Genomic DNA, 17,629 nt, shown 5'->3' on the forward strand with positions numbered 1-17,629 from the left:
TAGAGAGAGAGAGAGAGAGAGAGAAAGAGAAAGAAATCGAGCGTGGAGGTTAGGTCAGCCCCACCGACGTTGACTCGACAGTTTTCCTCACTCGTCGGAGCGCGTCGTCGCGAGGGACGCCTAGGGACTTTGGCGCCGCCACACGCTCGCGCGCGGCCGTCGTACGACACAGCATATACTGAACAGCTGATGCACCACCGACACCGGCGAGATGTCAAATATCGTAAGTACAAGCGCGGCGGCCGGAACGTCTCGAGGATACGCGGATACTCCCGTGCGACCCGGCGAGCGAAAACCACGCTTCCCTTTCTCCTCTCATTTGCGCTCTCGTCCTCGTCGCGACGTGGCCGCGAAAAGAAAATTCCCAGGGAGATCCTACGGTCCGGACCCGTTCCCGCGGGGCCTCTCTTGCTTACGGTGGCCGTCTGGCCTCTGTTTTTTTTCGCCGCTGATTAATCTCGACTGCGAACGAGCGAAGCTCTTGCGACGTCTTTCGAGCCCTCCTCTCTCGTGACTTGACAGTTTCTCGGATGTAATTATATAATTTTTGTGGAGAAATCAAGAACTAGAAATTCCCCCTTGTGCTAGTCTTAATTGTTGCAACACACACGTTTGATGTAGAAACAGATGTACAAAAGCGACTAGAACATTCCTCCCTATCGCTTGGCTTTTAATTAGATTTTATTTATACATGATTTTATTTAGCTATGAAGAATCTCATCCTGTATATTACTCAGAAACTCACTTTTGTTAAAGAGATACAAATTTGTCTATTATATGCATTTGTTTACTTTCAGATTCTACGTGTGCAGTCTCCAGAGGGTACAAAACGCATAGAAGTACTACCTTCTGATACAATTTCTCGACTTTATGAAAAGGTATGACTCGCTAGTCTTTGCAAATATTGCATATTGTTGAACAATGTCAGTAATCTCTGATTACTTCTTGTCTAGGTGTATGAAGCCTTTGATTTAAATAGTTTTGGATTTAATCTCTGTAAGCAACGAAGTCAGAAGGAACCACTCACGTCTACACGAAGTAGAACAGTGTCTGGGATTGGTCTTTCTCATGGAGACATACTTTACCTTGTGCCAGCCAATGGCACCCAACTGTGGAGTGCTCCGTCGACCAGTAGTGCCTCCAGTAATACTTCTACAGGTATTTGATTTAATTGGTTTGCACGAATAGTTGGAACTGTAACATTTAAAACACAGGAATCTTTAATTGAAGTAATAGAATCACTACCATAGTCAATGAACAGATAAGAAATTGAACCAGAGTGTTAATAAACATATAAAATTCTCCAGTTTCAAATAAAAAATGATATTGTAAACAGATCTGCATAAAAATTAGGTCTAAAAAGTATTGATTAATTTGGAATTCATTATTTTAAAGTCTTATTATTTTTTAAAAATAAATATTTATTGATGATTATTCAGTAACTAGTGCAGTGATAGAATTCAAGTAGAGCATGCTATTGCTGAATATTTAAAATATTTTAAATTAATAAGCAAATTTATATCTAACTATAAACTGGACATGGAAAATTCTTATGGAATAAATATGTCGTTTTTTTTATTTGTCAGATGTCAGGTTTTTATATTGTTTTGTGTGACACAGAATCAGGTCCAATGGACACTGCAAACGGAATTACAAATCGATCGTCTGGTCCTTCGCGTTCTATGTCAAGTGTAGTCGAGAACGACATTGACGAACAATTATGGAAGCTGGATGGCAAGATTCAGCGTAAACGCGATGAGAAACTGTAAGTAATTTAAATAATATGCAAAGATGGTATCAAAGCAGGAAAGAAAACATTTTTTACAGTTGTCGGCACGCAGCGAGAGGTTGTTGCGTTCACTGTTCACCTCTCGAACCTTTTGACGAGATCTACCTGAAAGAACAAAATATCAAGCATCTATCCTTTCATTCGCATCTCAGGAAACTCACTGCCGGAGTTGATAGGTATGCACGAAATTTGTTGTGAAATGATTATAAACATTACAAGATATTCGACTGTATCTCGTATATGTATATATTTGTCGTAGGGGCAAGTTTATACAATTAGACGACATAAGCTGCCGTATAAAGACTGGCTGCAAGGACCATCCGCCGTGGCCGCGAGGAATCTGCAGCAAGTGCCAACCGAACTCAATCACTCTGAACCGCCAGACTTATCGGCACGTGGACAACGTCATGTTCGAAAATGCTAGTTTAGTAGAACGTTTTCTTAATTACTGGCGCAGCACTGGGCACCAACGTATCGGCTATCTGTACGGAAGATACGAAGTACATTCGGATGTTCCGCTAGGAATTAGAGCAGTCGTTGCGGCCATATATGAACCACCGCAGGTACACAGCGCTCGTACAATCTCTGACAAATTCTATAAACATACACTTTTGGTTAACGAGTATATTGAGATAACATTCGCGGTTATTTTTCTTTTGGTCAGGAAAGTACAAAAGACACGATAAGACTTTTGCCGGACGAGAGGGAAGCGTTAGTCGAAGAATTAGGCCGGACACTTAATCTGAGGAGAGTCGGATGGATTTTCACTGACCTCATAGCTGATGATGTCAAGAAGGGAACGGTAATTTGATACACTTTTATTCCTTGTTTAATTCATTCTTAATACCGGACTTGTACGTGCGGCGATTAACTTTGTCAATTTTTTATTCGATCAGGTCAAACATGTCCGCAATATAGAAAGCCATTTTCTATCCGCTCAAGAGTGCATTATGGCTGGGTACTTTCAAAACCGGTACCCAAACCCCTGCCGTTTCTCGCCTAACGGTTATTTCGGCTCAAAATTTGTAACTGTTTGCGTCACAGGTAAGTCGATCTTACATCGTAACACACATGTTTTGTTTCAACGGTATCAGGTTGATTAAAAATTTTGTTCCGTTCGTCACAGATCAATCAGGGCGCAAGTCACATAGGAAAATAAGAACAAATTTTTTGATCAATCTGATACACAATAATAATACACTATTTTCTTCAAATATTATGAAATCTCTGCTACAAACGCCACGCAACACTAATCATTAGATATATAAATATATCTTTCTTTGGAACACACATTACAGGTGATGATAAAAATCAAGTACACATGGAGGGCTATCAGGTGTCCAATCAATGTATGGCGTTAGTACGAGACGGCTGTTTGGTTCCTACAAAAGACGCACCGGAATTGGGCTATGTAATCGAGTCGACTGATAAGCAATACGTTCCGGATGTCTTCTATAAGGTAAGTTCAAACATGTCGACTTTATTTTCTATATTCTATTACGCTTTCTTGAACTTCACTTCGATCTAATAATACATGTATATCGAACGAGTGCCTTCGAATTTTTTCACATATGTCTATCGCAGCTTAATATTTATTGGAATTTACGCAATTCCGTCGCACAACTTAAGATATATAGATATAGGATACGAACAAATTATATAATATATGAAAGGAGAAGAATAGTTTATAACTCAAAATCAATTGATTAAAAGTACATTTAAGTTGGGGCAATAAACGTTCACCTCATACATGTATAATGAAATAATAAAATTCGTTTAAACGATGGTTGCTACGGTGTGATTACCGCGAACCTGAAAAAAAAAATCACGATCTTTGCGTTTTCAATGATCACCGCAACTCGAGAGCAGGGAGAATGAGAGAGAGAAAGAAGACAGAGAGTGGAAGTAAGAAAAAGGAAAGAGGTACGGAGGGAAATAATGGCGAGGTAGAAAGGCGAGGAAAAAACTTGTCCAAGTGTTTACAGCCGCTCAATCGTTTAATCGCACGCGAGGGGCCAGGTAAATCGGTCGGTCGTTAGAATCGATATTACAAGCTATGCGTTGTTACCTCATCACGTTCATAAAAATATACGTAGTTTATATATTTGTATATATATATATATATATATTTTTTTTATATATATATATACGCGCGCGCATAGGTATCTCTGTCTGTTTGTGTGTGTTATAAGTGTATTTTGTGTATATGTACGTGTACATAGGTGGGCCTGATTTTTTTTCACTCGCTTCAGTACAATATGTTCTTCTATTCTTCACGATTGCGTCTACGATTTCGTCTATGATTACTAAGAAATACAATTTGTCGGCGTCTTCTTCGTTCAAATCCGAAACGAGAGAATTTGTTCATTCATCCATCCGTTCGAACACACAATCATCTAACCCTCCCAACCCTATTACAGTCGTCGTGTATACAATATTGTACATGTGCAATCGACAGCAGAAATGCCTTCCGGGGTAAAGAGAATTACTCGCGCTGAATTTTCTCTAGATCTTAGCTGGCCAGCCAGCCAACTAGTTGGTCTCTCTTACTTAGAGAAGAGAGTGGGAGAGAAACTCATTGCAAGTTCGGCTTAGCTACACTCGGATAGCATTTCCGCCTTTGATCGTACAGGAGCGAGTTATTTATCCCTAAAGACGACGCACAACGTGACGCGTTTCGGATTGCGTCAATCATCGCGACGTCGATCATCGCGAGAGACGCGTTCTTCTTCTTTTTTTTTTAATCAGCTAATCAACAAGTGTTAAAACTTTCAAGTTCAACATCGAATGAGGCTTTTCTTCGAGAAGGCATGTCCGCGACGACGCGAGGGCGTGCAATTTCTGCTTATTACGCGTGAGTGTGCCTTGCTTTGCCTGTACGCGCGTGGAGATTACACGCACGCACGTGTGTTCGCGAGAGAGACGGAGAGATACGAATCCGCTCCCCGCGTACGCGCGCACGCGTGTGACATTGTATGTAACGATAATAACGCATGGGACTTTCTCATTACGAGGATTCAGACGAGTAGTTATAACGCAGTTACATTACATCGTAGTATTTTCGATATATAGCATCGAGGAATGATTCGTTTAATATATATTTATATATACGTTATATATATCCGCACATTTCTTGTTTCTTTCGTTCGCTTCCCGATTAGACGACACGAGGCTTACGAGTCTACATAGTAGGTATTTAGGCCTTGCATACATTTGCGACGTATTGAGATCTAATCTTAAATACAGATATAATCCATGACGGTGGTTCGCTAGTTCGCAAAGAACGAAAAGGGAAATGGGACTCGAGCCGCAAGTATCCGAGTAAGATTCTTCTTCGCAGGACGCGCGCGCGCGATGAATATCTCTTTTTTTCTTGTCCCTTTTAGCTCTTTTTCCTCGCACCCCCGGAATGGAACGGAACGACGCGCGATTGCCGTATCCGACGAACCATAAACTGCCCTCCTCCTACCGTGATTAACTATCCTCAATATATCCTCTTTCTCTCTCGGCTAAGATATTTCTAAACGAGGGGTTTGCGTTCATGGAATCGCGCGATTCACGACTTTTTAGCAGAAAGTCGCGAAGATCGCAAAGAAAATAAAAGAAGAATACAAGAATCGAAAGAGCCGAACGTTTTGCTCGTGCGCAGATTTGTCTCTTTCGTTCCTTTCGTAAATCGATCATACTCGCGTACACGACACACGATTCGGTTGCCTCCGACGACAGTACGCTACACTTCCCAAAATCTACGCGTGCTTTTTTCCCCCTTTTATTCGCTATCTACGATCTCTAAAATATTAGCTGCGCTCGCAGCCGGCCGGAGAACCGTCTGCCGCGATTCGCGCGGTATTTTCTCCATTATATCACGTTCAACGCGCAACACGTGTTCTATGAACTACAACGTCGTAGAAGAGTTAATGCCGATAATAGCCAAAATAAACGTCAGACCTCTCTCTCCCTAAAAACAAATACGTCGTATCAGCTAGAGAAGTCGTATCGATATCACGGTCGATCTCTGAGGTACGTATGTGTGTGTGTGTGTATGTATGTATGTATGATGTGTGTGCGTGTGTGTGTGTATGTATCTCGATTATCGTCGTTATTGTTAGCAGAATCTCGTATCGATTCCCAGTCAATAGCAAAATATGGATTTTTTTATCTCTTTTTCTTCTCGCACACGCCCATGTTTTAAAAATAGATTCGACATCTTTAGACGCTATTGTTAATAGTTAATAGTTAATTAAGTTGTATGACTCGTACAGAGCGTTTCGAGGATTCGCGGAGGAGCTAATAAACGCGTCGCGACGATGTCCCCGAGCGGACATACGCGCGCGGCGGATATAATAATAACAACAATAATCGTCTCCCGTCGTCGGACAATTACGTGTAACGCGCGATTTCTTTTTGCATAATTCTTTTTTTTTTTACGTATAGGTTTCTTTCGCAGCCCGCGAACGCGCGAGTCGGGGATACCGTGGCGACTTTCCTCCGGTTCTATCTAGAGCAGGAAAACGTGTTGTATACGGCATTATATATACGGAGTATATACTCATTTCTCGGAGATTAACCCCGCGTTGCAACGAACCGCGCGACAGCGACATCATAAACGTTACAATTTACCGCACTTCGTGATTAGAATATTCTTGGTAGGCTTGCCGGTTTGGTCGCCGAATGTAGATATCTTCTCCACGAGCTCTAATCCCTCGACCACGTGGCCGAAGATGCCGGTGAAGCCGCGCATCTCCTGCAGTATTATGCGAAATTGGGAGCCGACCATGCCAAGGTTGTCGTGCCGCTTTTGCGTCCGCCTCATGCCGACCGCGCCCCTAATCGCCGGGAACTTGGTGTCGTCCGGCATGAAGTAACCGTCCTCGAATATGCTGCGCCCGCCGCGGCCGTTGTTAAGCTCGAAGTCGCCCGTGATGACGGACTCGCCCTCCCAGCACTGGAATATCGTGCATCCTTTGTAACCGACACCGGCTTCTCCCGTTGACAGCACGTCGAAGTTCTTCACCATCTTCGGCGCCGCGTCCGGTCGCACCTCGATCACGATGCGCCCATGCGGCGAGCCGTTCACCTCGATGTTGAAGTAGTACAGGGGATACGAGCTGCCGGGACCCCGCGTCAACGACGCCGTTATCGCGTTGGACGGCGGTTGCGGGGACGAGTGGACGGTCACTAGACTACCGCCGCCGGCGCCACCGGTACCGACTGCGTCAGGCATGAACGTCGACTGTTGCTGCGGATGCAGCATAGCATTGGGCGGTGCAGGCGGTACGGGTTTGATGGACGGTGAACCGGGTGGAATGAGAAGTTGCTGGGGAGCCTGATTGAGCCCACCCGGTCCACCCGGTGGCGGTGGCGGTGGACCCTGATGAACGTGAACGGATGGTGCCTGTTGCGGCGGCGGTGGCATCATACTCGAATGGTGATACTCCATTGAACCGTTCTGCATGTGTTGCTGCTGCTGTTGCTGTTGCTGCTGCTTGCCAATGATGTGATGCGTGTACAACTGCGACATGCAATAATTTGCGAGGAACAAGATCGGATTATACGAGGCCGTATGATTCGACAAGCGACCGCCATTGCCCTGAGAGACGATCGGATCCCCCGTATGAATGCCCGCCACTGCCTGTTTTAGCAAGGTGAAGTCGAAGATCACTCCGGAGTTGCCGATGAGATCGTCCAGCTGGCACTGTACCATCATCTCCTGGTATTTAGACTGCAACCTTTGCTTCTCGTGAATTAGCTCCGTGTGTAGGGTGTGCACATCGGTTGGAGTCTCGCTCAACTGTAGGCTGATCTTCGCCTTACCCAAAGCCTCACGTGTGTCCGTTATCTCGGGAAAGTGGCTCCAGCCGTTTTGTAGATCCGTCTCGAGATGCGTTTTCAGCGTCACGCACGCCTCCAGTACCTTAATTAGAAATTCACGTTGCTGTCCGGCCAGTCTTTGAATCTCCGTCGACAGCTTATTCAGGGTGATCATTTCCAGCTGAACCTGCGAAAAACGTATGTTTTCCTCATCGTTAGCATCTCGTTCGTTTTGACACGAGAGAAGTAAAACCAAGTATGGTAGGGACCTACCTCCGATATGAGCTGTTCTTTGGCCTCGTTTTGCGACTTGATCTGATGACCTGGATGATCCTGATGGCTGGCGCATGCTCTACAAAGCGCCGTGCAACACGTCCCACACCATAATGCCAGCGGCATCCCGTGTGTGTGACAATTTTCGCTCTGCGAAAATATTTAAGCTTTATCGATCCACGAGGAGGAGAAACCACGCGTCCACGTGTTTACACGATAAACACGAAGGTTCACGACCTACCCGAGGGGAAGTGTCGTACAAGTGGAATACGAAAGTTTCTTGGGTCTCTAATTGGGGACATTACGCTCTCTCTCTCTCTCTCTTTTTCTTTCTTTCTTTCTTTCTTTCTTTAAGGAGCAAAACGCGTAACGATAGCGTGAACTGTTGAACGAAAACAGTCGTTCGCATTTGAAGAGAAACGAGGGTGACGACGCGCTCTTACGCAACATTATCCTATTATTGCTGGAATATTTACCGTTCCTTCTCGTACGGCTTCGCGCACCCGCGTCCTGCGTCCCACGTTCGGTTACACGCTCGATTACCCCCTCGTTCCTCTCGGCGAAAGCATGTCGTTCATCACGGTACGCGATGTATCATCGCGGCAACCGCGAATAATCTTTCGTCGCTCAAATCCCACGCGATTTTCATTTTACTCGAAATACGGAGATAACCTCGATGAAACGCACCCTCTGAATTTCAACGTAACTTCGCGTCGCGGAAATAACTCTATTCCGTATGACGTACTTCGCGTATCGAATAGCTAAAGATAGCAACAGGTCATCCTAGTTATGTCTGCATTTTGATTCCCGATTGCTCCAGTTTTTTATATATATATATATATATAAACTTGCCTGTATAGGTAAACACGTGTCTATTCTTTTTTTAAAATAAGGGCTGGTTGTTCCGACTTCTTGGTAAACTTATCTATCAGATAAGCATGTGTTTATCTTCTTTTTTTCTAACTAAATAAAGAATAGACATATATTTACCTAATAGATATGTTTACCAAGAAGTTGAAACAACCGGCCCTGAATGAAAACAGATAATTTAGGTTATCTGGCGGGCGAAGCTCTCCAATAAATTGGAACAATTGGGCCTTAATGCTTCGAATGAAAAGGATCTGGCGATAACGCTGTTACCTTTCTCTCCTTGTCTCCGACGGGCTTGCCGGACGTGTTGTTCGTCGTGATCTTGAGACGCGACAGGTTGTTGGTCAGGACGAGTAGAGCGGAGTGAGTCGGTAGAGCGTCCGGGCCCTGATCACCCAGGTCCGTCTGCTTCCAGCAGTGCGCGCAGAACAGGTCGCGTCCCTTCAACAGGCTGCTCGAGATGCACCGCAGGCAGAAGTAGTGCTTACAGCTGAGGAACTTGGGACACTGGTCCACGTCATTGTACTTCTGCTTGCAGCAGCCGCAGAGCGTCAGCTCCTCCAGGTCCGTTAGCACGCTCGGGTCCAGCATCTGGAAGCGCGACGTACGCATGTGTACACATACGAGCGTGCGTGCGTATCCTTCTCCTACCCCCTTTACAAGCGTACGCGTATGCAAAAACACACAGATACAAACACACATACATATATATATATATAAATACATGCATACACAAAGCCCAGAATCGCGCGAGAAAACAATAATTGAAATCAACGCAATAATAGAATTTCTATTGTTGGATCGCCCGGTCCGATCGATGGGATAAGAGATCAGAGATGAAATTTCGTTCATTCTATTACGCTCGCTCCCGGCATCCGTTCTATCCACCCCGTTTCCCCATTCACATCCCGCTCGGTTCACTCCCGGGAGAGGAGGGATTTACCTGTTTGAGCAACATCGCGCCACGAATTACGAAGTGTAGCGTCAGTTACGTGCCCCTGAAACAGACCGCGATGACGTTTAATTGCGCCGATGTGGCTTCTCGCCTCTAGGAAGGATGGATGGAGATATATATATATATAATCTAGTTATATGTGTGTCACGCGAAGCACTTTTTTCGTATATAATACACGCGGACGGGAACGCGGAGAATCGCACGCGCGCGCGAGCTTCGTCGCGCGTGTTGTCCGCGCAGGCACTGCCGATTCACGCGCAACGGAAGGAGACTCGCAAAAGGTCACGCCGTCAACCGTATGTAAACAAAACACTCGGTACCGTCCAACGTTCTCTCTCTCTCTCTCTCTCTGTACTTCTCAGTCGCTGCGCGCCGTGCTCTCTCTCTCTCTCTCACACTATTTTCTGCTCCTCTTTATATGCTCTCTACTATATATCGCACCGTCGCTTTTTACGGCGCGGAATCCCTCTCTCTAACATTATTACGATCACTACGTGATCACCACCTCCGTGCGCCGACGTACTCGACTCCCGTAGACTCGTCTGCCGTATTCCCGTCGTGGACTTTCCCGGTTTCAAGAACGCGCGGCGCGAAACCGCCGCCGTCGTCGCGACGGCCTATATTCCTTGACCCATATCGCACCTCGTGCGTCATCGAGTCATCGACGTTTTCCTTGTGTCTCTCTCTTTCTTTCTCTCTCTCTCTCTCTCTCTCTTTCTCTCTCATGCCTTCGCGCGGACAACGACAACGACGATGACGACGTCGACGTCGTTCAGCGGTACCGTTTACATCCTTACGTCGCGGCGACGGCTGGTTCACCCTCGTTCGCTCGCATTTTCCCTCTCTCTCTCTCTCTCTCTTTCTTTCGCGCGAGACTCGAATGCGCGATTCGAAGGAATCGATACGCCGTCGTCGTCGCCGCCGCACACGTGACGACGAGTAAACACGCTCGTCGTTCGCTCGCTCGCTCGCCTTGCCGCGCGAGGTTCGATTCACGTCCGGGATGGACGCGAGGCGGGAAAGCGACCGACGCGACGACGACGACGACTTGAGCTCGCCCGCGCGCTCGCCCTTAACCCTTCCCTCTCCGTGGCCCTCCCCTCCCTCCCACTGTCGCCCCCGCAGCGATTTACCTTGACCGTGCGCTCGCCCCGGATGATTTTTCGATAAGTACCGTGTGTGTCATGAATCAACACGTGATGACACGCCGCTGAAAAAAAGGAGTGATCGCGAGTTACACGCTTCTCGAAACGCTTTGCATTTCAGGCGCAATTGTCTCGCCGTCGAATCGTCATCCTTTATTTGTGCGTAAACGGAACGCCACGATTTTCGTAAAGCGACCCTCGACTTTCATTCATCGTAAACAAGAATCTGGGAAAGGAACGATATACGCCAATCGCTTTGAGCGACGTGATCATTGAAAACACCGGATCAATTCAAAGTGACACTTGAACATTTCTTATCTTCGTTTGATTGTTATTTCGGTATTTGAATCGATAGCAACGAGAACGTAGTCGAACAGGTCTCTCGACAGACGCTGGTCTTTAAACGCGTTCTTCAAAACCGAAAAGGGATTAGCTATAAGACACGGCGTTACATTGGAAACTCGGCGTCGACGATAATAAACGCTAATTAAATCTTACTTCCGGCGAAATGCTTTAACCTGAAAATATTGACCTTTGGACGGAACCATTCGGGTTGAGTCAATATCGTATATTTCGTATATCCAACCGAGAGCGTTCGATCGACCTTGATTTTCCTTCTCCGGCCCGTGATGGGGAAAAAAACCTCGTTCTTTTTCCGCACCCTAGCGCTAAGCTTTGGTTTTCTCTTTTCCTTCCTTCAGCGCGAAAAGAAAGAAAGGGGAAAGGCAAATCGTGCGAGAACTTCAATCCCGGGGAAGTGAAAAAGAACAAGCCTTGATATCTTGGGAAGATATTCACAGGAATCGATCTTTTCGAGGCGACACTTGTCAACGTGACGCACGGCTTTCCGTTTAGCTTCTCTCAGATCTACGGAAACGCCATGAATTGCGTAAACACGCGCGTAGATATGTAAACAAGAGACATTCTTCGAGGAACGACGATCTCCGCGGTACCAATCCCCGTAGCGAATTAATAACCAACACCGTACGCACGTTGTTTTTCGGTTACCTTCTTCACACACATATTGATTCACGAGTCAACTTTCATTACTTTTGCAAGTATAAAAAAATTTTTCAATGACTCTTACACAATGTACTTTAACATCTTTAGGAGATATTTAGTACGCTTGTTTATTCTTAAGGGCCGGTTGTCCCAACTTCTAAATAAACTTATGTATCAAGTAACCATGTGTCTTCTTTTTTTTTTTCTTAAATAAATAAAGACAGATGTATTTACTACTGAGGGGCAAGTTTACTAAGAAGTTGGTACAACCGGCACTCAAAAATTATACGCGAATATGTTACTAATTAGCCCTTGATTTTTCAAAGAAAAAAATTTGCAAAAGTATCGAATCGCGCGCGCAGAGCGTTAATTATATTTTTCCTCGTGAGACGAGGTTTTATAACTTTTATTTATAACAGACCCTTGCACTTGAGACTACCATGCCGCTGACGACGACGACGATGATGATGGACGCGTGCGGTCGAAACTTCCGAGTAAAAAGGGGGGTTAGGTGAACTCTCGGTATCCGGCGCGGTATCAGCGCGATAGATAAGTCATTATGCAACGAGAGGCCTCGAGAAGAGCCGCTGGCAAACTCGGCTCGGCTCAGCTCGGCTCGACTCGCTCGCGCGTGCATGTGAAACGGAGTAGACACACACACACACGGAGAGAGAGAGAGAGAGAGGAAACAAGAGAGAGAAAAAGAGAGATAGAGAGAGAGAAAGCGAATGAGAGAACACTGTGTTTCACCGGCGCATGCGCCGGAAATCCCGCCAAAACCATCGCGAGAAGATCCCTCGCGGAGCACGGGATTCGCCATTCCTCGAGCACGACGTCGCGCCTCTCGCGCGCGCGAAACGTAGAGGAGAAAGAGGGGAGGAAAGCGAGAGCGAGAGAGAGAAAGAGAGAGAGAGACGGGACCGCGGAGTTAGGGACGCCAAGGGGGAACGAGGACCTCGGATCGGAGGCGCCGGAGGACAGACGGGACGGGGGTGGAGGTGGAGGAGGGAAACGATATCGAGTGTTCGCGGGGCACTTCCTCGCGCACTTGCACGTCGCGTCTCGTAACCGTTTGCGATGAGGCAGAAGCCACCGCCGCCGCCGCCGCCGTCGGCGGCGGCGCCTTCGCGCGAGCTCGACACGCGTGTTACTCCTCGCCGGGTTTACCTATGCCAGCTGCCGACACAGCCCCGAGGTTCTCTGCGCCCGATCGCGACCCGCGGCGAGCCACGGCTCACGGTGAACACGCGGATCGAAAACCGCTCGCAGACTAACTGCGTGTCAGATGGATATTCCGCGCGCGGGAATGTTGTGCGCGCGCTCCGTCTCGCTCTTCCTCCTCCCCTCCCCTCCCTCCAGTCTCTGGACGTGCGCGCGCGCATGCTACGAATATACATTGTACACATATATACTTTCTCTTTCTCTCTCTCGCACATACACGCGACGTAACGCTCCGGCATGTCCCCCCCCCCTTCCCTACTGGTCTCGCGCGCGTCGATCTCCGTCTCCGTCTTCGCACAAGCATGCACGCACACACGTCACATACACACACACACATCCAGACGTTACGATTCTCTCCCGCTCATTCTCTCTCTCTCTTTCTTCTCTCCCTCTCTCTCGTCGTCTACACAGGCAGGATTCTGTGGCAAATGCTTCCGTACCGTGTATACGTCTCGCGAACGTCTCCCTGCCGCGCTATGGAGGCTGACCGTTGGCACTCTGCACTCGCGGCGCGTGCCGCGCCGATGCTCACTGTGCGATGTACGCTCGATCGTGCGATTCGGCTACTTTGATTTACATCGGGCCTGACGTCGCGCCGCGCGCGGCTCCGTTCGCACCGAACAACAACCACCAACACTACCACCACTATAGGAACCACCACCACCTCCGCCACTACCACCACCACCACCACCACCGCCGCCGCCGCCGCCACCGCCACCGTCGTCGCCGTTGTCGTTGTCGCCTTCGTCGTCGTTATCTCGTCGTTGTGAGATCTTTTCGCTGAACCGTTCATACGAGTTCCCTACTTTATTTCTCTCTTTATACTATAATCCGTATACTATCTCTCTATCTCTATTCCTCTACGTATGTCGTATGTGTATATATATATGTAATATGTATATATATATATATATACTTTTTTTGTACTTTACGCGTTACGTGTTTATACGTGTTTATCGAACGTCGTGAGTGTTACTGTGAATAACATAACGACGGCGTGCCGGTTTACGCGCGGTGTGGCCACGGGCCTCGGCTCATACGAACATAATGCCACATCATGATGTTTGGTTCACTAAACTAACCACTAGCATGGCGGCGACCGACCGACCGACCGACCGACCGACACACACCGCGGCGCGCGCTCGTCGCTCAACGCTTACGCCGCTTCTCGCCTCTCCCGCCTCCTTCCCCCTTCCCCCTTTTTTCCTCCTCGCCGCGCTTCACGACTCGGTCCTCCTCGTCTCGTTTCGCCGCTGTCCGCGCTTCCTCCTTCCTCCCCTCCTCTTCCTTTCCTACTTCGTATGCGATGGCCATACGTCGCTGTCGCTAACTAACCTCCCTTCCTCGCTCGCCGCTCGTCGCCACAGTCGTGATTGCGTTGTCGGCGCCGTGTCCGCGCGCGCGCGCGTTTCGTCCGCTCGGCGAGAGTCGGCGCTCGTCCGCGTGCGTGGCAAATGGTCACGCGACAACAGCGTCGCCAATCACGTGCGACGCGCGACCGGGGCGTCGCCAATCACGTGCGCGCGTCCTCGCGCCGCGCCGCGGCGGATCGTGAACTCACTTTTACGGCGGGAAACACAAAAGCTGTGAGGAGCGTCTGCTGAAGGATAATAATAGCGGGGTTGTCACACGCGATAATCTGCAATCTTTTTAGTACGTGATCTAATTTAATTATAGATAACTGGGAATTTAAATTAAATTGAATGCCAAACTTATTTAATAAAGAGCGCTGAAGAAGAGTGATTAAAAATTCAGCTGATTAAGTTTATAAATTGACAACTGTAAATGGACAATTTAACATTGATCGCGTTATTTAATTTTTCTTATTTATTTTCTACAAATATATTGTAATTTGTTCATGTAAAATATAAAAATTATTAATTTACTAATTAAAATTTAAATTGAGGATAATCAATTTTTCTGTGTGATTTCGTTATCTGCTAAAAAGTGTAGAGTGCAGTTTATTATAATGTGAATGTATTTTTTTCTTTTCAGGAGAAAGATACGTATGGAAACGAGGTAACGAGACTGGCGAGACCTTTACCAGTAGAATATTTATTGGTAGATGTACCTGCCTCGACCCCGCTCACTCCACAGTTCACTTTTTTTACGGATGATAATATCACTCCGTTTCCAGTTGAAAACAGGTATGCGAGCAAACATGTACACATATGTGAATGTCGATTATTGAGAAGTTGCTCATATTAATATAAACCTCCGTTTCAGGCAAGTCGATGGACAAGTTCAAGAATTTAATTCACTGTGCACCTACATGCAGCAATTTACCGGCGATCAATTTCTGGAGGCAACCTCCGACTTTCACTTGCTCCTCTTCATCGCTATCATGGATATGTATCCAATGAAGGTGCGGTTTCTCTTCAATTTTTGTGATCTTTACAGACAGACTTTATAGTGGCAATATTACAAGTATGTAATATTGCCCTATGATTTAGTAAAGAAAATATTTTCTTGTGTTATATATGGGACCAGAGATTGACTTGAGCCTTTCATTTAATAGACAGCTGTTGTATCACTAAGCTATTCAATGTCCCAATGATTATCAACAATTACTGACAATAAACATTTTTCTTTTACAGGACCACATGTTGCCATTGCTTGAAGCTATTCGCAACAAGGACAAGCAGAAAGCCCTGGAGTGGGCCCAATCGGAACACTGGGCGACGGTAGAGCAGCTCATATCCGTAACCTCGACATCGTCGCGCCCACCGCAAGCCCCGTCCTTCGGCAACAGCCCGAGGACGTTGCCGTCCGCGACCGCGGAGGGCGGGGCAGGTATAGGCATTGGTACCGAGCCAATAGCGAATCCGCCACCCGACCAAGCTCTCTGGACCTGTTCCCACTGCACTTTTCTCAATGCCGCGGACTTAGCAGTTTGCGAGATGTGCAATCTGCCAAGGTACTCGTAATAAACTGTCAGAAGCACTAACGGCGGAATTCAGTGTGTGTGTTTAAGGGGTGCTGTCTTTGAATCTACTACTTCGCTCCCGCAAGGATCTGACGCGATCTGATGTCCTCGCGGATATAACGATTGTTTTCTACGCATCTTTGGCCTTATTTATGAGTGAATAAAAAAAAAACGGAAAAACAGAACACATCACAAAAGTATTTTCCGACTGACATGTTCTCCCTCCCCATACCAGATTTCTTCCCGTAACGCATATAGTTTGTTATCTGCAGTCAATTTGCAACAATTGGAGTGGCCTAATAATAGATATTAATCCTAGAATGTCCTGCAAAGTTTTGACTCACAAATTGATTTCAATGTATATCAGAGGATAATTTATTATGAAATTTTATATGTTTGCAGAGAAGATGTTGAAGAGTATGACGAAGAGATGATGAGGGAATTGTTTTGATAACAGAATCAATGGGTTCAAGAGTTCAGTCGAGCCTAGCAATGCTACACAGTGTTAGAGATTTGTGTCAATAGTCATTAAATAACTTATGATCGCAGAACAGATTGTGTATACATCACTATTATTCTTGGGAGGTATATATGTATTATATTTCGCAAAAGACGATACCCAAAGAAACATTTGTTGAAACGCGAATGGAATGTAAAACGAGAAAGGGAACTGTAAGCATGTAGGCTGTTGAAACATATCCGTTTACTTAATATATTCATATTCCATAAATAAAGTTTCTTTCTTATCATTAGTAATAATTGACACAGATGTACAGACATCTTTCGCTACCATCTGCTCGTTGGGCCTTCCTATTTCGATAATACAAACTCCTTACAACTGATCCTCGAGACAACTGCATCAGTGAGACTGGAGATGCGCAATTCATCCTCGTCGATCTTATAAGTCTTTCTGATCAGATTCACGTCCGTGAACTTCTGCAGCCTTGAAATTGGTATGCTCTCCCCCTCGATATTGCTCGAGACCTCCTCTAGCATGGAGAGCTCCTCGCCAGGCTTGTGTATCAATATCGCCAAAATGTTTCTGTCATTGGTCCCAATACCAAACTCAGCCAGGGAACGAGATATGTTCTTCGACATGGAGAGGTAGAACAGAATCTCCGTGTACACGGTCCTCGTGATCAGTTGACCTCGCTTCGCGCTGAGGGCAGCCTTATTGGCGGCCACCACCGCCTGGAGGGCATCAACCACGAGGGAAGCCTTCATCATGCAACAGCGCAGCTGTCCGGCGACGAGCTTCTCGCGTATCTCCGGGGTGTTTGTGACCCCGGTAAACAGGCGCAGCGTGCAGTACAATCCGGTCTCCTGATCCAACTCGACGCTGCAATCATCCATATCGACTGTTCACAACGATTACCGTCGACAATTATGAATGAAACAACCAACGCTCGGATGATCAAGCTCCGGTAGAAAATGCGCGATCTGTGTACGCGTGTCGTGCTTCAACTGACAGGTGACAGGTCGCCTAGAAAACGCGTGCGGTTCTGAACGAAACGCAGCGCGTGGGCACGACGAAATAATACAAAAAAAAAAAGAATGTTGACTTTACGGCAGCGTAAAAGCTCCCATTGAGGAACACTTCGCCGTGCGCTAACGCCATCTGAGGAAACGGTGGCTAA

The 17,629-nt window shown here is 46.6% G+C and overlaps 3 protein-coding genes across 10 annotated transcripts; 1 reads left to right on the forward strand and 2 right to left on the reverse strand.

The window, feature by feature from the left end:
* Positions 1–84: 84 nt before the first annotated feature.
* On the forward strand, positions 85–16,726 carry LOC105838227 (nuclear protein localization protein 4 homolog). Its single transcript, XM_012683640.2, has 13 exons — positions 85–223; positions 798–878; positions 954–1,158; positions 1,621–1,765; positions 1,828–1,965; positions 2,049–2,352; positions 2,454–2,591; positions 2,686–2,833; positions 3,088–3,248; positions 15,062–15,213; positions 15,293–15,431; positions 15,664–15,983; positions 16,395–16,726. Exons 1-13 carry the CDS (start codon positions 212–214, stop codon positions 16,441–16,443), a joined length of 1,992 nt encoding a protein of 663 aa, XP_012539094.1. The 5' UTR covers positions 85–211; the 3' UTR covers positions 16,444–16,726.
* Positions 3,269–14,717, reverse strand: LOC105838226. Of its 8 annotated transcripts, none has more exons than XM_012683629.3 (5): positions 13,507–14,717; positions 9,687–9,741; positions 9,014–9,397; positions 7,874–8,023; positions 3,269–7,787 (listed from the first exon to the last, which is right to left on the reverse strand). In XM_012683629.3, exons 2-5 carry the CDS (start codon positions 9,699–9,701, stop codon positions 6,399–6,401), a joined length of 1,938 nt encoding a protein of 645 aa, XP_012539083.1. In that variant the 5' UTR covers positions 9,702–9,741; positions 13,507–14,717; the 3' UTR covers positions 3,269–6,398. The 8 variants fall into 8 exon arrangements, with proteins under 8 accessions (XP_012539083.1, XP_012539087.1, XP_012539082.1 ...); XM_012683633.3 differs by having other exon boundaries at positions 9,014–9,334; positions 13,507–14,716; XM_012683628.3 differs by lacking the exon at positions 13,507–14,717 and adding an exon at positions 13,013–13,178.
* Positions 16,679–17,559, reverse strand: LOC105838230 (EKC/KEOPS complex subunit TPRKB-like). The gene has a single exon (XM_012683646.2). It carries the CDS (start codon positions 17,343–17,345, stop codon positions 16,803–16,805), a length of 543 nt encoding a protein of 180 aa, XP_012539100.1. The 5' UTR covers positions 17,346–17,559; the 3' UTR covers positions 16,679–16,802.
* Between the last annotated feature and the right edge of the window lie 70 nt (positions 17,560–17,629).

The sequence above is a fragment of the Monomorium pharaonis genome, chromosome 6, assembly GCF_013373865.1.
Source record: "Monomorium pharaonis isolate MP-MQ-018 chromosome 6, ASM1337386v2, whole genome shotgun sequence".
NCBI classification, from domain to species: domain Eukaryota; kingdom Metazoa; phylum Arthropoda; class Insecta; order Hymenoptera; family Formicidae; genus Monomorium; species Monomorium pharaonis.